This window comes from Mustelus asterias, chromosome 14 (genome assembly GCF_964213995.1).
Source record: "Mustelus asterias chromosome 14, sMusAst1.hap1.1, whole genome shotgun sequence".
NCBI classification, from domain to species: domain Eukaryota; kingdom Metazoa; phylum Chordata; class Chondrichthyes; order Carcharhiniformes; family Triakidae; genus Mustelus; species Mustelus asterias.
In genome coordinates, this window is record NC_135814.1 from 10,152,337 (window position 1) to 10,175,736 (window position 23,400).

The following is a 23,400-nucleotide window of genomic DNA, read 5'->3' on the forward strand; positions in this document are numbered from 1 at the left end:
TACAAAGGATTTTTCCAGCATCTTTCGGCTTCTCCAACTTACCAACAAAATAATCATAGGCCAGGATTTTAGGGCCCCCGAATATTACGTTCCCCGTGGAGGTAAACGCAGTTTAGATTGGCACGGTGGTTAGCGCTGCTGCCTCACAGCACCAGGGACCCGGGTTCAATTCCGGCCTTGGGTCACTGTCTGTGCGGAGTTTGCATGTTCTCCCCATGTCTGCATGGGTTTCCTCCGGGTGCTCTAATTTCCTCCCACAGTCCAAAAGACGTGCTGGTTAGATGCATTGGCCATGTTAAATTCTCCCTCAGTGTACCCGAACAGGGGCCGGAGTGTGGCAACTAGGGGATTTTCACAGTAACTTAATTTCAATGTTAATGTAAGCTTCCTTGTGACTGTTAGATTCAAGAATTCACTGACACCTTATGATAAATTGGAAGAGTTTATTAGGAGTTCATTCAAGATGACTCCGACTGGAACCAGACACTTTGATAACTGTTTATTTTCAGGTCTTACTTGAATAGGCTTCTATGTGGCTCAGGGGAGATGATGGCCCAGTGGTATTATCGCTCGACTATTAATCCAGAATCTCAGCTGATGTTCTGGGGACCTGGGTTCAAATCTCGCCACAGCAGAAGGGGGAATTTGAATTCAATAAAACATATCTGGAATTAAGAATCCATTGATGGCCATGAAACCATTGTTGATTGTTGTAAAAACCCATCTGGTTCACTAATGTCCTTTAGGGAAGGAAATCTGCCGCCCTTATCCAGCCTGGTCTACATGTGACTCCAGAGCCATAGCAATGTGGTTGACTCTCAACTGCCCTCCAAGGACAACTAAGGATGGGTAATAGCCAGCCAGTGACACCCATGTTCAATGAATTAAAAAAAAGTACGTTGGCACTAGTCTGTACCTGCTGCCCAGCATGCTGCTCAGACATTGGTCTACACATTTGCACCATGCTGAATATAATGTCAGTACACAGCGTGTTGGTACCACCCATCAGAGTGGCAGTTGTCAACTGAAGTCCAGTTCTGCCAAGAAATCTGCCATTGGGAAACTCAATGTGGGACTTGAGGAGAAAGTGAATTGATCAATCTCATTTGGCAAAGCAATGGAAAGGGGAGAGAGCCGGAGAGCGGGAGTAACTGGATTGCTCTTTGAAAGAGTCAGTGCAGACTTGATGGGTTAAATGGCCTCCATCCGTGTTGTGTACTATTTTATGTGATACTAGGAGTAGTACACCAATGTCCACATATCACAATTTAATAGAGGGCAGGATTTTCCAGCAGTGGATGTGGCTTTCGGCAGGGCGGGATCTTCCAGTCCCACCAACGTCTACGGCGCTCTACATGGCTCACCCATCCCACCGCTGGGGAACCCAACGCTAAGGGAAGGTCGCTTTTGGCAGGATCGGAAGATCCCACTGTCAGAAAGGGCTGGAAAATCCCACCCAGAGTGACTATATGTAAAATAAATAGTAATATTTGCGAATGTCCATTGACTCTAAGGAAGGACGATTGCTAATTCGTTCCCTAGGCACTCACCCCAACACACTTACAGACTCCAACCAATATATTTCCCTGGGGTGGAAGTTTTTTGTAGAGTCCGCTTCCTGATATGAACACAACTAAATCAAAGGAAAAAAAATAATCAAATTAATGTTCACATTTCCACAGCACTTTCTTTCCTTGTTCCTTATCACCAAATTCCCTATTCACCATTCCTCCTCTTCCAAAAGGGAATGTCGGGTAACTATAAAGCGCTGAACTCAGTTGGCGAGTGTTTTGGATCTTTGAGCTTCATCACACTTATCGATTGGTCAACTGACAGCAAATATTTGCAAACTAACGATGGTTCTGGAAAAAGACTATTTTACAAAATGCCAAGCGGTAAGAAAATTACAAATAAAGAGAAGTTTAAGGATGTTCAGTGGGAAACTTGGACTTGTATATTGGGTCCAAATGTGAACAGAATATGGCCCAAATATTCAGATGTTAATGACATCTAGTGACAACCTCCCAAACCCATGGTCACCACCGCCTAGGGGGACCAGGGGAGCCAGCGGAGGATAACACCACTACCTCCACTTCCACTCCAAGTCTCACAACATCCTGACTTGGAACTGGGGGGTAGACGGTGGCGTTGTGGTAATATCACTGGATGAATAATTCCGAGGCTAATGTTCTGGGAACAAGGGTTCAAATCCACCAAGGCAGCTGGTAGAATTTAAATTCAGGTAATAATCCAGAATTGGAAAGCCAGTCTCAGTAATGGTGGTCATGAATCCGTTGTCGATTGTCATAAAAAACAATTTGATTCAATAATTTCGGGAAGGAAATCTGCCGTCCTTACATGGTCTGGCCTACTTGTGAATCTGGGTCCAACAGCAATGTGGGTGACTCTAAAATGCCCTCTGAAATGATACGCCACTCAGTTCAAGGGCAATTAGAGATGGGCAACAAATGCTGGCCTTGCCAGCGATGCCCACATCCAATAAAAGAATAAAGGAAAAAAATCTGCATTCTTCATAGAATCCCTGCGGTCCCATTCGGCCCATCAATCCAGGCTCTATCCCCGCATCCCCATGTATTTACCCTGCTAGTCCCTTTGACACTAAGAGGCAATTTAGCATGGCCAATCAAAGTAACTCACACATCTTTGGACCATGGGAAGAAACCGGAGCATCCGGTGGAAACACACGCAGACACGGGGAGAATGTGCAAACTCCACACAGACAGCGACCCAAGCCAGGAATCGAACCTGGGTCCCTGATGCTGTGAGGCAGCAGTGCTAACCACTGTGCCACCATGCCTGTTGGTTCAAATTTCTGGAACTCTATCTGCATGTGAGATCAAATCACCAAAAGGTCCAGAGGGACCACATCAAGATGAACCAGGTGGAATATCACCTTGCAAGGGAAACTGAAGGAATGGGCAATAACTGCGGCCTTGCCAGTGATACCCACACCCAAGAATGGACAGATATAGCACTGAGTCCCTGGAACAAAATTATCCTAAATTGCCATGTTTGTAATGATATCAGCCATTGAAACATTGGGTGCCATGCTCTTCTGAGGTTGGGGTGAAAACATGTGGGTGGCACGGTGGCTCAGTGGTTAGAACTGCTGCCTCACAGTGCCAGGGACCCAGGTTCAATTCCGGCCTTGTGTCACTGTCTGTGTGGCGTCTGTACGTTCTCCCCGTGTCTGCGTGGGTTTCCTCCGAGTGCTCCGGTTTCATCCCACAGTCCAAAGATGTGCGGGTTAGGTGGATTGGCCATACGAAATTGCCCCTTCGTGTCAGGGGACTAGCTCGGGTAAATGCATGTTGTTGTGGGGATAGGGCCTGGGTGGGATTGTGGTCGGTGCAGACTCGATGGGCTGAATGGCCTCCTTCTGTACTGTAGAGATTCTATGATTCTATGTTTTCTGTGCAGGAGAAGGAGACTTGACTATTTACCTTGTGCTTCAACTGACACTGAAATGCTTCACACTGTGTACAGTGGATAAAAAAGGCAAACGCGGGCTTATCCCAACAGCAACAAGCAGAGTGAATAGAAGCTTAGGGTGGAATTGTAGCTTACCTAATGCGACCACCATGAGTGCAGCGGGAACACCAAAGGCAAGAGCGTAACAGTCACCCCCGAAACACTGAACGTCGGCTGAAAAACACCACAAGGCAATGTCAAGGCGAATGGAGATACGGGATTATCCTTACAGCGTTGAACACAATTACTACCTGACTGTCTGGGGTTGCAATCCACCTCAGGGCAGTCTCCTGCCCCTGAGAGCTGCCAGCCATAATCAGCAGGCTGGCCCTCTCAGCCTCACTGAAGGCATTGGCCATTGCTGACAGCGGCTGGGGGTCTGGGGCCTACAGTGAAAAGACTGAAGAAAATTAAAGTAGCAATTGATGAAGGGGAAAGACCTCCGGTGGAATTGTTGGGCCTGTGAAGGCTGCCTTTCCTGTCTGTGGCCTTTATTTGCTTAGAAACAAATTCCACTACCATCCCCCCCCCCCGCCCCCGCCACCGCCACCCCCCCACACTGATTGTTGATTGCTGACTTCCTACGTTTAGCTGGTGGCCACTCTAGATGTTGGGGAGAGGGGGTTGTCAAATGGCCTTTTCTGGGGTGAGGGATCAATCCCCCACTGTCAGCAAATGGCCTTTCACAGGGCCTTTGATCTATCCAGATTAGCTGCCCACTGCCCGAGGGCGGGCAATTGTCCAATCCTGTTCCACCACCAATGGCAAACTCCCAGGACCAGGTAGGGCAGCCCAGTCAAGCAAAATGTGGTTCCCGGTGCTGATTTTTTAAAAATATACTTTTCCAATTCAATCAAATCAAATCCAATTCAGAGTCTCAACAAGTTGAGACATTTCAGATCCAGGCTGACAAGACAGGGCGAGCGACCAAACCACCCTGTCCTGGGCCTGATCTACATGAGCCAAGCTGATTGGAGAAGAGGGAGGTTCCTCCTCCAAGACTTGAGCTCATTTGCATCTTAGACAAAAGGCCCGGTGCTGATGGTGGAAACAGTCCCTGTGGTAACCATTGGTTGCAGTGGTGCCTCAGTCGTACTAGCGGATACCGCGCGTCTCTTCCCTCACTTCAGGGACACCCTGACATGAACATAGCCATGGAGCAGAGGCCAAATGACCCCCTCAAATGTGCACTGACTAGACCTGTGTGTGGGCACGTTAAAGGCAACAGACCCAGCTCCTGTTAGCACCCTCGCCCCAGAATGAAAATTCCAGCCGGAATTTCCAGGATGGCGGGTGCTTGGCACCGCGAGTCAGGTGTGTGACCCATTCCCGCCCACTCTGACAGACTCACCACCATATTTCACACTCAACTGAGCACTGATTGACAGTTGGTGGGACTCCGCCCTTGGAAGGAGGTCCCACCTTGGAGAACTGAAGCTCCTAGGTCCCGGAGGGGATGGTGCCCCATATCTGAAGGGGCCTTCAGAGTGAGAGCCTCCCACCCGCTTCCTGCCTCAGGTGGAGATTCATTCATTTTTCTGTTCCCGGCCTTGCTCTGACCCACGCCTACCAGCCTAGAAATTGAGGCTGGGTGGGAAATGGCCTTAGGTGGAAGGGCGGGTTTCTCGCCTGAGGCCATGCCTGCCTCATCATGAAATTGTGTCTGGGTTGGTCAGGGGTGGGGGTTTATCCCGAGCGGAATCACACCTGTACAATTGTATGCTCTGCCCCACTTCAGAATCCGCTGAGGGGGGAAGGGGGAGGGGGGCATGTAAAATTCTGGCCCTGTCTTTTTTTGGCACTTTCCCCCTGAGGTGGGTGGGCCATAGTGGGAAATTTCCCAACTCCCACTACCTGCCTCGAAGATGCAAATATAGCCCAGGGGCAAAGCCAGGCACAGACATAGCACCCCCCCCACCCCCCATCCCCCCCGCCCCCCCCTCACCCACGATGACCTCCCACTGTCAGTCAACCTGATTCAATAGGAAGTGAAGCAGACATTGAAAGTAAGCTGCAGTTAGGGAGTGAGTCTTGTTTCATACAGATACCCAGATACCGTCAACTATTTAAATAGACACCAGATTACATCTCACGCTCGCTGCGCCACCAAGAGATTAATCGAAGATTAAATTCTATTCATAAAAAAAAAGAGAATTGCAAATCTGCACTGACCTCTCAACATGGGAGTGATGATGGTCGAGAGCAAACTTCCTGCATTTATGGACAGGTAGAAGAAAGAGAAGAACTTCCTTCGCTCAGTAGCCTGGAATACAGCAGTAGAAAGTCATGAGTTAGTGCAGTGCTGGTCAGTGCAATATATACCAGACTCAGCCAATGCAATATAAAGATCCAGTCAATGTAAATAGATAGATAGGGTGGAATTCTCCCAAAACATTCTAAGTGTTGAATTTGTGGGAAAACTGGAGTAATTCAGGCTGCTTTTTTCAGTGGGAGTTCACACTGGAATCTCCCACACTCTGTGCAATGCAGAGGCCACCAGTGTGAATCTCATTAGATTTCAGGGGGCGGGGTCTATTCCCGCCCGGGAGGCTGAAACCAGCAGGCAAGCCCGGGACCCCCACAGTGCTGCCCCCTCACAACCCTCCCCATGACCCGATCATGGCCCCCTCCCAACCATTCCCAGGCCAGCCTCAACGCCCCCCCCCCCAACCATCCCCTCTGCAGGTAGACCCTCCCCCCGTCACCCGGCTGACCAAACTCCCCCGGCAGACCCTGCCTCCCCGGCAGACCTTGCCTCCCCGGCAGACCACCCCCCCACCACCCCCCCCCCCCCCCCCCGACCCCCCGCCTGTCCCGGTTGCTGGCCTCCCTACTGCCCCCCCCATCGATCCCAATGGCAGAGTGGCAGCGGGGCCCCCATCCCCTGGGCATGGGCACTTTGCCCCTTGGGCAGTGCCAGGGGTCACAGGCTGGCACTGCCAGGGTGCCCATGCTCAGGGGGCACCACCCCCCGATGGCCCCCCCTTCACTCCAGCGGGGTCGGGCCGCTAGTTCCCCGAAAGTGGGGGGTTACTGTAAACCCCGCTGGAGTGAAACACCTGGCGGCGTGGGAGAGGCTAGTGGGCCCGGAGAATTCAGCCTTGGGTCCACTAATAGCACCTAAATGATATTCAAAATTTAATTTAAATGCTAGCCCCGCACCCCCAGCGATTTCCGGAAGACCGGAAGGATGTGAATAATTCCAGAGAAGACCGTGCCAGAAATCAAGCTCTGGGAGATGCTAGCGGGGCGCAAACTCTCGCACGAATCCCACGCATCGCCCTCTGCGCGATTCCCCCAGCCCTCTGCGATAAAAAATTAGCGATGGCAGAGTTACGGCCGTAATATTTATATGCCAGCTCCAACCAGTGGGTGTAAAGCCAAGTCAATCAATGCAAGATATGCCTTTTTTAATGAATGTGAAACTGCCCAGCCTATTAATGATGCCTGAGTCAAACAGAGTCACTGATGCCTATCCTCGATGCTTCAGGCTGAGGACACAGGACATATATTTAATCCAACAAGTGCTTTCCACTCAGCTACAGCCCCTCATTATCGGTAAAACTCTTCCACACTATCCCAGAGGCTTTGACAGCTTCCCTTAAGCGTTGTGCCCATAATTGAGTGCAATTCTCCAGCTGAGACCTAGCCAATGGTTTATAAAAGTTTTGCTCGTGTTCTCAGTTGCTCTTTGATGAAGGGGGTTGTCAAGGGTTATCGGGGATAGGCAGCAAAGTGGAGTTGAGGTTACTATCAGTTCAGCCAATGGGCGGAGCAGGCTTGATGGGCTCCGAATTCTTGAGTGTTCTATTTAGACAGCCTGGGATCCTGTCCGCCTACAAGTCTAATGACAGCTTGCATGTGAATAATTCCATTTCAAACATCGGACAACTCTTACGGTGCACTTACATGTTCCTCTTCAAACTGGTCACCACCAAAAGCAGCAACACAAGGCTTGATGCCACCAGTGCCAAGGGCTATGAGAAAGAGGCCAAACATTGACAAGACCCTGGAAATAAAAAGAAGCTTTTTAACTTTAGAGAGACTGGTGTAACACCACTTTTTTAAAATCTTCCCCTGGCCTGTCAGAGCTCAAAAGATATTTGGACACTGTGTTCGCGAGTGATGGATCCTTTATTGCCTTCTTATCAAGAAGGAGAGGAAAATTCCTAAGGCGTCTTCAGTCTGCCCTGCCCAATTGTGTGCAGTCAGCCTTTTTTATAGGGGACAACTTCTAGTAAAGATAATTGTTTCTAGTCACACACACCGATAAATTATTTACATATGATACAGATAGGTACATAGAACATAGAACATAGAACATTACAGCGCAGAACAGGCCCTTCGGCCCACGATGTTGCACCGACCAGTTAAAAAAAAAAAAAAAAAACTGTGACCCTCCAACCTAAACCAATTTCTTTTCGTCCATGAACCTATCTACGGATCTCTTAAACGCCCCCAAACTAGGCGCATTTACTACTGATGCTGGCAGGGCATTCCAATCCCTCACCACCCTCTGGGTAAAGAACCTACCCCTGACATCGGTTCTATAACTACCCCCCCTCAATTTAAAGCCATGCCCCCTCGTGCTGGATTTCTCCATCAGAGGAAAAAGGCTATCACTATCCACCCTATCTAAACCTCTAATCATCTTATATGTTTCAATAAGATCCCCTCTTAGCCGCCGCCTTTCCAGCGAAAACAATCCCAAATCCCTCAGCCTCTCCTCATAGGATCTCCCCTCCATACCAGGCAACATCCTGGTAAACCTCCTCTGCACCCGAGGTAGGCCCGAGACAGTACATGTTTAATAGCATTCCATCGGTAATGTCATAATCCTTAGTGGTATCATAGAATCCCTACAGTGCAGAAGGAGGCCATTCGGCCCATCGAGTCTGCACCGACCACAATCCCACCCAGGCCCTACCCCCACATATTTACCCGCTAATCCCTATAACCTACGCATCCCAGGACTCTAAGGGGCAATTTTTAACCTGGCCAATCAACCTAACCCACACATTTTTGGACTGTGGGAGGAAACCGGAGCACCCGGAGGAAACCCACGCAGACACGAGGAGAATGTGCAAACTCCACACAGACAGTGACCCGAGCCGGGAATCGAACCCGGGACCCTGGAGCCGTGAAGCAGCAGTGCTAACCACTGTGCTACCGTGCCGCCCGAGACGGATGGAATGTCCGTTCAGACAATGGTTGCTTAACCATGTCTTAATTACAGTTTCGGTGCTGTTAGCAAGGACATTTGAGGACATCCATGTTGATAGATATAGTAAAGCGTTCACCTTTAGTCTGCGCTATCTATTTCATGGAGATGCAGAGGCAGCCAGTCTACAGTGAGGGTGCTGCTAATTTTCCTGGCCCTCTGGCCGACCCCCTGCTGAGCTCTGTTTCCCCTCTCCCACAGCTGAATTGCCTCCTTCTGCACTGTACGGATTCAAGGATTCTATGATTACTGAGGAAGTGCAGTACTATTGGAGGCGCCACCTTTTAGACAAGATAGTAAAGCGAGGCCAGACTGAAGCTCTCAGTTCTCCCAGTATCCTGGCACAATCAACATGAGTAAAACTGAATATCTCCTTGCTGTTTGTGGGAGCTTGCCGTGCCCAAAATGGCTGCCGCATTTCCTAAACTAATAATGACTACATTTTTAAATTCATTCGTGGGACATGGGCGTCGCTGGCTGGCCAGCATTTATTGCCCATCCCTGGTTGCTCGAGGGCAGTTGGGAATCAACCACATTGCTGTGGCTCTGGAGTCACATGTAGGCCAGACCAGGTAAGGATGGCAGATTTCCTTCCCTAAGGGACATTCGTGAACCAGATGGGTTTTTCCGACAATCAACAATGGTTTCATGGTAATCAGTGGATTCTAAATTCCAGATATTTTTTATTGAATTCAAATTCCACCATCTGCCACGGTGGGATTCGAACCCGGGTCCCCAGAACATTGGCTGAGTTTCTGGATTAATAGTCCAGCGATAATACCGCTAGGCCATCACCTTCATTGGCTGTAACGCCATTGAGATATCCTGAGGTAACTGTTGTAATTGTTATTACTGTAAATTCATGGTTCAGTGCTGGACTTTATTCGGCCCCTTCTCAATATCTTTGTTTCCCTTGTCCTTGGACGGGGAGATTCAGCGATAATTCCAGTGTCTACAGGGTGATTTATTAGGCACGGGATCAGCTATCTACGGTGGCACGGTGGTTAGCGCCCCTGCCTCACAGCGCCAGGGACCCAGGTTCAATTCCAGCCTCGGGTCTCTGTGTGAAGTTTGCATTTTCCCCCCGTGTCTGCGTGGGTTTCCTCCGGGTGCTCCGGTTTCCTCCCACAGTCCAAAGATGTGCAGGTTAGGTGGATTGGCTGTGCTAAATTGACCCTAGTGTCAGGGCGGTGAGCAGGGTAAATGTGCGGGGTTACGGGAATAGGGCCTGGGTGGAATTGTGATTGGTACAGACTCGATGGGCCAAATGGCCTAATTCTGTACTGTCGGGATTCAATTCTATGGTCTGTTATCCAGATTTTCCAATGTTGCTTCTGTTGATTTTTGTGACAGGTATATAACAACCCAACATTGAACTTTTTACACAGTTGACCAAAGTCAACGGCAGGGATGTCAAATCTCCTGCATTAAAATTCTGCCAGATTTGCAGAGCAACTTCTATTTTTTTTTTCCATTTGAGATTATATACAATCGACTATTTTTAATTACTCATGTGTGATTGTTTGGGGTTGGGTGGTGGGGGTGGGGGTGTATCACAGGGAAGATGGAATCATACAGTGCATCTCCTGAGGTAGCGGGGCAGAGAACCTTAGAAAAAAGAATTTGCATTGACGTAGCACCCTTCACAACCAGAGGACATCCTAAAGAATCATGGGATCTTATAAATCCAGTCAAGAGGATAATGGGGCCTCAACTCAAATGAGAAACATGTCTTTCACTCACACGTGCATCTTCTGGTCACCCACTGTTGGAATTGCACCAACAGACTTCACAATATGACCGATGACATACACGATGGACAGTATAATGATGGTTCTGTTTGGGAGCAGAAGAATAAGCATCAATACTCACTAAAACAAATATAAATGCTACAGATAACACCTTTCAATGCATCAATGGTAAGTGTTGTGTAAAGATATCTGGCATAGCAAGGGTTATTCTGGAAACAGTGCCGCCCACATGGGCGATGCAGAGAGGCACATGGCCTGAGACTAAAGGGAGTTATGGACTGGGCGGAGACAGGTGTAGCAGCAAGTATGGAGTTAGCCTGGGCTTTACATGTACATTTGATTTGATTTGGTTTGATTTGATTTATTACTGTCACATATATTAACATACAGTGAAAAGTATTGTTCCTTGCACGCTATGCAGACAAAGCATACAGCTCATCGAGAAGGAAATGAGAGAGTGCAGAATGTAGTGTTACAGTCATAGCTAGGGTGTAGAGAAAGATCAACTTAATGCGAAGTAAGTCCATTCAAAAGTCTGACAGCAGCAGGGAAGAAGCTATGTGTTATTGGTAAACATTTAATGTTTAACTGTACAAGACTCAGAGCATCTTTGTAAAAGACCGACTGATCATACAACATAAAACTATATAGGAGACTGCTTGGGATATCAATTTGCATTTATAAGTTTGACCCAAATATTAGGCTGAAGTTACAAAACAATGCGGGGCTGAAATTTAGGAGGAGGTATACTGCTCTGAAGTTACTAATGGCCTGCAGTTCTTGCATCATAAGGAATTAAAACAAGGAACTGACTCTTTACTTACATATGGTCACCATTCTCTCCCCACTTCCATAGTAACATAGTAAAAATAATCTGTGCCCCGCTCCATGCAACATCCACAATATCCTTAAGTAGCTGCTCCCTGCCAAATCCCGTCTTATCCTATTAAAATCAGCCTTTCCCCAATTCAGAATCTTTATTTCCAGTCCATTTTTGTCCTTTCCCATAATTACCTTAAATCTTACTGTGTTATGGTCACTATCACCGAACTGCTCCCCCAATTGACACTTCTACCACCTGGCTGGTTTCATTCCCTAAAATTAGGCCAAGCATTGCTCCCTCTCTTGTAGGACTACCGATGTGCTGACTCAAAAAACTCACCTGCATGCACTTTAAGAATTCTGCTCCCTCTAAGCCTTTCACGCTCTGCCTGTCCCAATTAACATTGGGGAAGTTGAAATCCCCTCCTATTATTACCCGATTGTTTTTATGCTTCTCTGAGATTTGCCAACATGTCTGCTCTTCTATCTCTTCCTGACTATTTGGGGGTCTATAGTACACTTCCAGCAATGCGATTGCCCCCTTTTTGTTTTTAACCCACGTGGCCCCAATGGAGGAGCCTGCGTATATAACATCCCTCCTCACTGCAGTAATTGAGTCCTTGATCAATTTTGCGTCACCACCTCCTCTTTTACAGCCCCCTTGTCTCGTCTGAAGATTCTATACCCCATAATGTTGAGCTGCCAGTCCTGACCCTCTGTCAACCATCTCTTTGTGATAGCAATATTAACGTGTTCCCATGTGCTAATCAACACCCTCAGTTCTTCTGCATTGCCTGTAAGTCTCCTTGCATTAAAATAAATGCACCCAGCATTGCTATATTCCCTTGTGCCTCAACATGTCGATCTTTACTCTGCCTTCCAGAAGGACTTGGATTTTCTTCTATATTTGGCTGTTTCTCCCCTCTTGCTGTACCTCCACTCTGTAACCCACACCCCTGCCAAATTAGTTTAACACCTCCCCCCCTCCCTCCCCACCTCCATCCCCCCACTATGAAACCTCCCTCTAAGGATGTTGGTCCCCTTCCGGTTGAGATGCCACCTGTCTGACTTGTGCAGGTCCCACTTGCCCCAGAAGCTGACCCAGTGATCCGGGCATCGAAAGCCCTCTCTCCTGCACCATCTCTTCAGCCATGCATTGACCTGCTCTATCCTCCTATTCCGATACTCACTAGCACGTAACACCAGAGATTACAACTTTTGAGGTCCTGCTTTGCAAACTGCTGCCGAGCTCCTGAAATATTTGCTACAGGACCTCATCCCTCTTTCAACAAATGTCGTTGGTACTAATGTGAACCATGACCTCTGGCTGTTCACCCTCCCCCTTCAGACTGCCTTGAAGCCGTTCAGTGACAACCTTGAGCCTGGCACCAGGGAGGCAACGCACCATCCTGGAGTCCAATGCCAACACCATAGTTCAGAAAGCCCACCAACACCTCTACTTTCTCAGCAAATGTGGTCATCCAGACTGCAAGGAGCGTCTAAGAATTCCCACATGTTGCAAAACATGGGACTGAGCTCCCAGTCATAAGTTTACATAGAAACATAGAAGATAGGAGCAGGAGGAGGCCATTTGGCCCTTCGAGCCTGCTCCGCCATTCATTACAATCATGGCTGATCTTCCAACTCAATAGCCTAATCCTACTTTCTCCCCATAACCTTTGATCCCATTCGCCCCAAGTGCTATATCCAGCCGCCTCTTGAATGCATTCAATGTTTTGGCATCAACTACTTCCTGTGGTAATGAATTCCACAGGCTCACCACTCTTTGGGTGAAGAGATGTCTCCTCACCTCCGTCCTAAATGGTCCACCCCGAATCCTCAGACTGTGACCCTGGTTCTGGACTACTCCACCATATCCTCCCTGTTTTTACCCTGTCTAGCCCTGTGAGAATTTTATGAGTCTCTATGAGATCCCCCCCTTCATTCATCTGAACTCCAGCGAAAACAATCTTAACCGAGTCAATCTCTCCTCATACATCAGTCCCACCATCCCCGGAACCAGCCTGGTAAACCTTCGTTGCACTCCCTCGAGAGCAAGAACATCCTTCCTCAGAAAAGAAGACCAAAACTGCACACAATATTCCAGGTGTGGCCTCACCAAGGCACTGTATAATTGCAACAACACATCCCTGCTCCTGTACTCGAAACCTCTCGCAATGAAGGCCAACATACCATTTGCCTTCTTTACCACCTGCTGCACCTGTATGCTTACCTTCAGTGACTGGTGCACAAGGACACCCAGGTCCCGCTGCACACTCCCCTCTCCCAATTTACAGCCATTTTATCAAAGAACAAAGAACAAAGAAAATTACAGCACAGGAACAGGCCATTTGGCCCTCCAAGCCTGCACCGACCATGCTGCCCGACTTAACTAAAACCCCCTACCCGTCCGGGGACCATATCCCTCTATTTCCATCCTATTCATGTATTGGTCAGGACCCCCTTAAAAGTCACTATCGTATCTGCTTCCACTACCTCCCCCGGCAGCGAGTTCCAGGCACCCACCACCCTCTGTGTGAAAAACTTGCCTTGTACATCTCCTTTAAACCTTGCCCCTCATACCTTAAACCTATGGCCCCTGGTAATTGACACTTCCACCCTGGGAAAAAGCTTCTGACTATCCACACTGTCTGTGCCTCTCATAATCTTGTAGACTTCTATCAGGTCACCCCTCAACCTCCGTCGCTCCAGTGAGATCAAACCAAGTTTCTCCAACCTCTCCTCATAGCTAATGCCCTCCATCCCAGGCAACATCTTTTCTGTACCCTCTCCAAAGCCTCCACATCCTTCTGGTAGTGTGGCGACCAGAATTGAACACTATATTCCAAGTGCGGCCTAACTAAGGTTCTATAAAACTGCAACATGACTTGCCAATTTTTAAACTCAATGCCCCGGCCGATGAAGGCAAGCATGCCGTATGCCTGCACTGGTTCTTCACTTTGAGTGAAACGATCCTTCCGTTAAATTTATCCCAAGTAGAAAATTATTTTCCCCGAAAGAGAAAATGCTGGGAAATCTCAGCAGGTCTGGCAGCATCCGTAAGGAGAGAAAAGAGCTGACGTTTCGAGTCCAGATGACCCTTTGTCAAAGCTTAGTTGACAAAATTATTTAGGTTATTTTTTGGAAGGCTGCAACTCTTACCTTACCTGCGCGTGATTTGTCTGCAATATGTAATGGTCTACATTAATGGGTTAATATTATAGTCGCACTCTATTATATAACAAGAATGTTCCCTCTGTGTCAGGACCTTTTCCTCATTGTTTCCATTTGCACTATGAGTCGTGACTTTAATTGAACTGCTGTCATTGCTCAGAACAGCCTGTAATCCTAAACCACTTACTGCAGATTAGGAGCACTCAGCTACACAATAGACAATTCAACGTCAGCAAAATGTTATTGGCTTGTAATTGCTCCTGTATTTTGCACGCTTTAATGGGGTGAGGAGCTCAGACGCACAACTGTGTCCACCCTAAATGAGCAGAGTAAGAAGCCTCACAGCACCAGGTTAAAGTCCAACGGGTTTATTTGGAATCACGGCCTTTCGGAGTGCCGCTCCTTCACCAGGGGAGTGGGGATGAAGGAGCGGCGCTCCGAAAGGCCGTGATTCCAAATAGACCTGTTGGACTTTAAGCTGGTGTTGTGAGACTTCTCACTGTGCCCCACCCCAGTCCAACGCCGGCATCTCCACATCATAAATAAGCAAGGCATTTCTGATGAGATGCTACGACTGGTAACTTTGGAGCTGGCATTAATGCATGCATTACAAGGTGTGGAGATGCCGGCGTTGGACTGGGGTAAACACAGTAAGAAGTTTAACAACACCAGGTTAAAGTCCAACAGGTTTATTTGGTAGCAAAAGCCACACAAGCTTTCGAGGCTCTGAGCCCCTTCTTCAGGTGAGTGGGAATTCTGTTCACAAACAGAACTTATAAGACACAGACTCAATTTACATGAATAATGGTTGGAATGCGAATACTTACAACTAATCCAGTCTTTAAGAAACAAAACAATGGGAGTGGAGAGAGCATCAAGACAGGCTAAAAAGATGTGTATTGTCTCCAGACAAGACAGCCAGTGAAACTCTGCAGGTCCACGCAACTGTGGGAGTTACAAATAGTGTGACATAAATTCTGATTCTAGGATCGCATGATAAAGACTCAGGAGGAAAAAAGCAGAAATATTTATGTGAAATAGTGTGACATAAACCCAATATCCCGGTTGAGGCCGTCCTTGTGTGTGCGGAACCTGGCTATCAGTTTCTGCTCCGCGACTCTGCGCTGTCGTGTGTCGCGAAGGCCGCCTTGGAGAACGCTTACCCGAATATCTGATATTCGGGTAAGCGTTCTCCAAGGCGGCCTTCGCGACACACGACAGCGCAGAGTCGCGGAGCAGAAACTGATAGCCAGGTTCCGCACACACAAGGACGGCCTCAACCGGGATATTGGGTTTATGTCACACTATTTCACATAAATATTTCTGCTTTTTTCCTCCTGAGTCTTTATCATGCGATCCTAGAATCAGAATTTATGTCACACTATTTGTAACTCCCACAGTTGCGTGGACCTGCAGAGTTTCACTGGCTGTCTTGTCTGGAGACAATACACATCTTTTTAGCCTGTCTTGATGCTCTCTCCACTCCCATTGTTTTGTTTCTTAAAGACTGGATTAGTTGTAAGTATTCGCATTCCAACCATTATTCATGTAAATTGAGTCTGTGTCTTATAAGTTCTGTTTGTGAACAGAATTCCCACTCACCTGAAGAAGGGGCTCAGAGCCTCGAAAGCTTGTGTGGCTTTTGCTACCAAATAAACCTGTTGGACTTTAACCTGGTGTTGTTAAACTTCTTACTGCATTACAAGGACCAGTGATGGCACTTGTCACAGGAATTTGCGCCATTTGAAGCCTTAATGATTTTTTTTCTCTGAGGGTGGGGGTGTATTTGAGATTGCTCAAAGGCAAGGACTGATTAGGGACAGTCAGCATGGCTTTGTGAGTGGAAAATCATGTCTCACAAATTTTATTGAGTTTTTTGAAGGGGTAACCAAGAAGGTAGGTGAGGGCAGTGCAGTTGATGTTGTCTACATGGACTTTAGCAAGGCTTTTGACAAGGTACCGCATGGTAGGTTGTTGCATAAGGTTAAATCTCACGAGATCTGGGGTGATGTAGTCAAATGGATACAAAATTGGCTTGATGACAGAAGAGTTGGAAATGTTCCACTCCATCTGACGAAGGAGCAGCGCTCCGAAAGCTTATGGTATTTGCTACCAAATAAATCTGTTGGACTTGAACCTGGTGTTGTTAAAACTCTTACTGTGTTCACCCCAGTCCAACGCCGGCATCTCCACATCTTGATGACAGAAGACAGAGGGTGGTTGTAGAGGATTGTTTTTCAAACTGGATGCTGTGACCAGCGGTGTGCCTCAGGGATCGGTGCTGGGTCCACTGTTATTTGGCATTTATATTAATGATTTGGATGAGAATTTAGGAGACATGGTTAGTAAGTTTGCAGATGACACCAAGATTGGTGGCATAGTGGACAGTCAAGAAGGTTATCCCCAATTGCAACGGGATCTTGATCAATTCGGCCAGTGGCTGATTAATGGCAGATGGAGTTTAATTTAGATAAATGCGAGGTGATGCATTTTGGTAGCTCGAACCAGGGCAGGACTTACTCAGTTAATGGCAGGGCATTGGGGAGAGATATAGAACAAAGTGATCTAGGGGTACATGTTCATAGTCCCTTGAAAACGGAGTCACAGGTGGATATAGTGGTGAAGAAGGCATCCGGCATTCTTGGTTTCATTGGTTAGAACATTGAATACAGGAGTTGGGCCGTTTTGTTGAAGTCGTAGAAGACATTGGTAAGGCCACACTTGGAATACTGTGTACAGTTCTGGTCACTCTACTATAGAAAGGATCTTATTAAACTAGAAAGAGTGCAGAAAGGATTTACTAGGATTCTACCAGGACTTGATGGTTTGAATTATGAGAAAAAGCTGGATAGACTGGGACTTTTTTCCCTGAAGCGTAGGAGGTGTAGGGATGATCTTATAGAGGTCTATAAAATAATGAGGGACATAGATCAGTTAGATAATCAACACTTTTTCCCAAAGGTAGGGGAGTCTAAAACCAGAGGGCATAGGTTTAAGGTGAGAGGGGAGAGATACAAAAGGGTTCAGTGAGGTAATTCTTTCACACAGAGGGTGGTGAGTGTCTGGAACGAGCTGCCAGAGATAGTAGTAGAGGCGGGTTCAATTTTGTCTTTTAAAAAGCATTTAGACATTTACATGGGTAAGATAGGTATAGAGGGATATGGGCCAAACACGGGCAATTGGGTCTAGCATGGTGGTTAAAAAAAAGGGTGGCAGGAACAAGTTGGGCCGAAGGGTCTGTTTCCATGCTGTAAACCTCTATGACTCTATAAGTGCTTTTCATTGAGTTTGGCTTTGTTTCTTTGACAAGCTTCCAAGCATCAGTCAGACATTTACCACGGAGCCTGAAGAAAAGCCCTGGCGACAGTTACCACTGACTGGGTTGTTCTTGAGTACTTCCTGTGGTCAATCAAATATTAGTAGGGAACTGAGAACAGTTTGACCAACTCCCCTTCTGAAGCGTAGGAGGTATAGGGATGATCTTATAGAGGTCGTGTTTGGCCCGTGTTTGGCCCATATCCCTCTATACCCATCTTACCCATGTAAATGTCTAAATGCTTTTTAAAAGACAAAATTGAACCCGCCTCTACTACTTTCTCTGGCAGCTCGTTCCAGACACTCACCACCCTCTGTGTGAAAGAATTACCTCACTGAACCCTTTTGTATCTCTCCCCTCTCACCTTAAACCTATGCCCTCTGGGGCATGCTTGGTGTGATAGAATCAGGAGCAAAAGATGGTACATTAGATGTGTGGTGTTTCGGGATTGGCGTGGTTCATGTTTTGTGTGGCACGGTGGCACAGTGGTTAGCACTGTTACCTCACAGCGCCAGGGACCCGGGTTCAAATCCGGACTTGGGTGACTGTCTGTGTGGAGTTTGCACATTCTCCCCGTGTCTGCATGGGTTTCCTCCGGGTGCTCCGGTTTCCTCCCCACAGTCCCAAAGACATGCTGATTAGGTGAATCGGCCATTCTAAATTCTCCTTCAGTGTACCTGAACAGACGCCGGAGTGTGGTGACTAAGGGATTTTCACAGTAACTTCATTGCAGTGTTAATGTAAGTCTACTTGTGACACTAATAAATAAACTTTAAACTTTAGATACGTGGGGTCATGGGGCTAGGGCCTGGGTGGGATTGTTGTTGATGCAAATTTGATGGACCGAATGGCTTCCTTCTGCACCGTAGCAATTCTATTATCTTCTATAATCTATGTCAGCACATAATAAAGAGAAAATGAAAAAGATATTCCATATATAAAAAAACCACCATCTCACTTAAACTTTCCCAACCAGGAATCAGCAATGAGGGCTCCCATAACCGGTGTGAAATAGGCCAATCCAGAAAAGGCGTGGTAAATGGCAGTGGACAGATTGTCATCCCAGTGGAGGAAGCTGGTAAAGTAGAGAGTGAGAACAGCTGAAATGCAAGAGACAAAAGAACATAAGAAAGTGCGGAATTAGGACACTTAGTCAATTAAACCTGTATCTTCCAGAAAACACAAGGCCAGCTTAGCTAACTGCAGTGGAGTTTAGTATTAAAGAGCACTGCAGATAACCTCAAGATCCCTGGATGGGCGACAGATATGATTTGATGATAATCCTCGTGTCTCTGAGTCAGGAGGTTATGGATTCAAATCTCTCTCCAGAGTATTGAGGATATGCATCATCCTGGCTGAACACTCGGAAGGAGCAATGAGACAGTGCCTCAGTGTTAGAGGTGCCTCCATCCCTGCCATTCCAATGGATGAGCTAATCATTTTCACATTGCTGTGTTCCCAACATCACAACCATTTCATTAGCTTTCAGATATGTCAAGATGTCCCGCAGATGTGACAGGCTTTAGATAATGGCACTTTCCTTCCAGGCTCTACATAATGGATCTTTCTTGCCCCCTCCCCGCCCCCCCCCCTCCCTGCCCCCCCACTGCCTCCTTTCCTTTCTTCGTTCTCTCTCTCTCTTTATTTCCTTCTTTCTCTCTTTCTTTATCTCTCTCTCTCTCTTTCTCTCTCTTTCTCTCTCTCTTTCTTTCTTTCCTACTTTCTCTTTCTTCCTCTCTTTTTTCTTTCCTTCTTTCTTTCCTACTTTCTTTCTCTCTCTCTCTTTCTTTGTTTCTTTCCAACTTTCTTTCCTTCTTTCTCTTTTTTTCTCTCTTTCTCTCTCTTGTTTCTTCTTTCTTTTGAGAATTCTGTTTTCAATATCTGAGTATCCATGAAGCTGTCGGATTGTCTTCAAAACCCAACTGGTTCATTAATGTTCTTGAGGGGAGAAAACCTATTGTCCTTACTGACTCTGGCCTATATATAAATGACTTCAGTCCCTCACCAATGTGGTTGACTGTTAACTGTTCTCTGGAGTGGCCAAGTGAGCAACTCAGGGTGGGATTTTCCAGCCTTGCCCACTGCCTGTTCCAGCCGAAAGTCTTTGAGTTGGATCACTGGCAGGGTGGGAAAATCCTGCCCTCAGTTGTATCGGACAAGTCTTCCATACAAGGACTGAAGCCATGATGTGGAGATGCTGGCGTTGGACTGGGGTAGGCACAGTAAGCAGTCTCACAACACCAGGTTAAAGTCCAACAGGTTTATTTGGTAGCACGAGCTTTCGGAGCGCTGCCCCTTCATCGGGTGAGTCACCTGACAGATAGAGTCATAGAGTCATAGAGGTTTACAGCATGGAAACAGGCCGTTTGGCCCAACTTGTCCATGCCGCCCTTTTTTTTAAAAACCCCTAAGCTAATCCCAATTGCCCGCATTTGGCCCATATCCGTCTATACCCATCGTACCCATGTAACTATCTAAATGCTTTTTAAAAAATAAAATTGTACCCGCCTCTACTACTACCTCTGGCAGCTTGTTCCAGACACTCACCACCCTCTGTGTGAAAAAATTGCCCCTCTGGACACTTTTGTGTTTCTCCCCTCTCACCTTAAACCTATGCCCTCTAGTTTTAGACTCCTTTACCTTTGGGAAAAGATATTGACTATCTACCTTGTCTATGCCCCTCATTATTTTATAGACCTCTATAAGGTCACCCCTCAGCCTCCTACGCTCCGGAGAAAAAAGTCCCAGTCTATCCAGCCTCTCCTTATAACTCAATCCATCAAGTCCCGGTAGCATCCTAGTAAATCTCTTCTGCACTCTTTCTAGTTTAATAATATCCTTTCTATAATAGGGTGACCAGAATTGCACACAGTATTCCAAGTGTGGCCTTACCAATGTCTTGTACAACTTCAACAAGACGTCCCAACTCCTGTATTCAATGTTCTGACCAATGAAACCAAGCATGCTGAATGCCTTCTTCACCACTCTGTCCACCTGTGACTCCACTTTCAAGGAGCTATGAACATGTACCCCTTGATCTCTTTGTTCTGTAACTCTCCCCAACGCCCTACCATTAACTGAGTAAGTCCTGCCCTGGTTCAATCTACCAAAATGCATCACCTCGCATTTGTCTAAATTAAACTCCATCTGCCATTCATCAGCCCACTGGCCCAATTGATCAAGATCCCGTTCAATTGGAGATAACTTTCTTCACTGTCCACCATGCCACCAATCTTGGTGTCATCTGCAAACTTACTAACCATGCCTCCTATATTCTCATCCAAATCATTAATATAAATGACAAATAACAGTGGGCCCAGCACTGATCCCTGAGGCACACCGCTGGTCACAGGCCTCCAGTTTGAAAAACAACTCTTTACAACCACCTTCTGGCTTCTGTCAAGAAGCCAATTTTGTATCCATTTAGATATCTCACCCTGGATCCCGTGAGATTTAACTTTATGCAACAACCTACCATGCGGTATCTTGTCAAAGGCCTTGCTAAAGTCCATGTAGACAACATCAACTGCACTGCCCTCATCTACCTTCTTGATTACCCCTTCAAAAAACTCAATTAAATTTGTGAGATATGGTTTTCCACTCACAAAGCCATGCTGACTGTCCCTAACCAGTCCTTGCATCTCTAAATGCCTGTCGATCCTGTCTCTCAAAATACCTTCCAACAATTTACCCACCACAGATGTGAGGCTCACTGGCCTGAAGTTCCCAGGCTTTTCCCTGCAGCCCTTTTTAAACAAAGGCACAACATTTGCCACTCTCCAATCTTCAGGCACCTCACCCGTGACTATCGATGATTCAAATATCTCGGCTAGGAGAGCCGCAATTTCCTCCCTAGCCTCCCACAACGTCCTGGGATATACATCATCAGCTCCCGGGGATTTCTCTACCTTGATGCGCTTTAAGACTTCCAGCACCTCCTTCTCTGTAATATGTACACTTCTCAAGACATCACTATTTATTTCCCCAAGTTCCCTAACATCCATGCTTTTCTCAACAGTAAATACTGATGAGAAATATTCATTTAGGAACTCACCCATCCCTTGTGGATCCGCATATAGATGACCTTGTTGATCCTTAAGAGGCCCTACTCTCTCCCTTGTTACCCTTTTGCCCTTTATGTATTTGTCAAAGCTCTTTGGATTCTCCTTTGCCTTATCTGCCAAAACAATTTTGTGTCCCCTTTTTGCCCTCCTGATTTCTCTCTTAACTCTACTCCTATACCTCCTATACTCTTCAAGAGATTCACTTGATCCCAGCTGCCTATGCATGCCATGTGCCTCTTTCTTCTTCTTGACCAGGGCCTCAATATCCCGAGTCATCCAGGGTTCCCAACTTCTGCCAGCCTTGCCCTTCGCTCTAAGAGGAATGTGTTTACCCTGAACCCTGGTTAACATACTTTTGAAAGCGTGCCACTTACCAGACATCCCTTTGCCTTCCCACAGACTCCCCCAATGAAGGAGCAGTGCTCCCAAAGCTCATGCTACCAAATAAATCTGTTGGACTTTAACCTGGTGTGATGAGACTTCTTACAAGGACTGAAGCAGTAGAGGAGGATGTCTCACCACAACATTTATAGGACAACTTAAGGATGGACCATAAATACCAGTCTCGCTCAGCTCCATCCACATGCCGAGAATAAAGAGATATTTTTAAAAAAATCTGTAAGGGGCAGAAATCATACCTTTCATGCCATAGAAGGAGAAACGTTCACAGAATTCATTCACAACAACGAACAGAATACTCAGCGGGTAATTGCTGCCACATAGCTTCTGCAGGAGGGAAAAAGGAGAAAGTTCCCAAGAACTTACATTACATAAGGCAAATATATCAGTATGTTAAAGCACCTGCAACATTGCTCGGTAAAAGCAAATTACTTAAGGGTCATCTGGACTCGAAACGTCAGCTCTTTTCTCTCCTAACAGATGCTGCCAGGCCTGCTGAGGTTTTCCATTTTGGGTGCAACATTACTAGGCTGTGGTTCACAGTTAGTAACACCGTTGCCTTAATTTTAATCTGAGTTGCTGGGATTTTTACTTCAAACAATCAAGATACAACAAACACTGTCCGGCTCTGCATTGCTTTTCACACTGCAACGGGTTACAAAGCACAGAGAGTGTGATGCTAGATTAGCAAGTGTCACGGAATCCACATCATTTTCAATGGAAATTAAAGGGCTTGCATTTTTCTAAAGGTTCCCATGGCCTCTCAGGGCACCACAGAACGTTTTCATAGAATCCCTACAGTGCAGATGGAGGCCATTCAGCCCATTGAGTCTGTACCGACTCTCGACAGAGCTTCTAATTTACCCTGCTAATCCCCGTAACGTACCCATCTTTGGGCACTAAGGCGCAATTTACCATGGTCAATCCACCTAACCTTCACATCTTTGGAGTGTGGGAGGAAACTGGAGCACCCGGAGGAAATCCACGCAGACATGGGGAGAACGTGCAAACTCCGCACAGTCACCCAAGGCCGGAATCGAACCTGGGACCCTGGCATTTTGAGGCAGCAGTGCTAACCACTGTGCCAGCCAATTACAACCAATTAACAACCATCGCAACCAATGAAGCACTTTTGAAGTGCAGTCGCTGTTTTAATAGCAA

General features: G+C 46.9%; 1 protein-coding gene across 1 annotated transcript in view; it reads right to left on the reverse strand.

Moving 5' to 3' along the window:
- Positions 1-23,400, reverse strand: part of slc15a2 (solute carrier family 15 member 2) — a 77,378-nt gene that overhangs the window by 44,042 nt on the left and 9,936 nt on the right. Inside the window, exons 4-10 of the mRNA XM_078227864.1 lie at positions 22,479-22,566; positions 18,735-18,876; positions 10,457-10,549; positions 7,402-7,501; positions 5,665-5,755; positions 3,589-3,666; positions 1,551-1,633 (exon numbers count right to left, since the gene is read on the reverse strand). Of these exons, the coding sequence (XP_078083990.1) occupies positions 1,551-1,633; positions 3,589-3,666; positions 5,665-5,755; positions 7,402-7,501; positions 10,457-10,549; positions 18,735-18,876; positions 22,479-22,566 (675 nt within the window). The remainder of the gene's footprint in view (positions 1-1,550; positions 1,634-3,588; positions 3,667-5,664; positions 5,756-7,401; positions 7,502-10,456; positions 10,550-18,734; positions 18,877-22,478; positions 22,567-23,400) is intronic.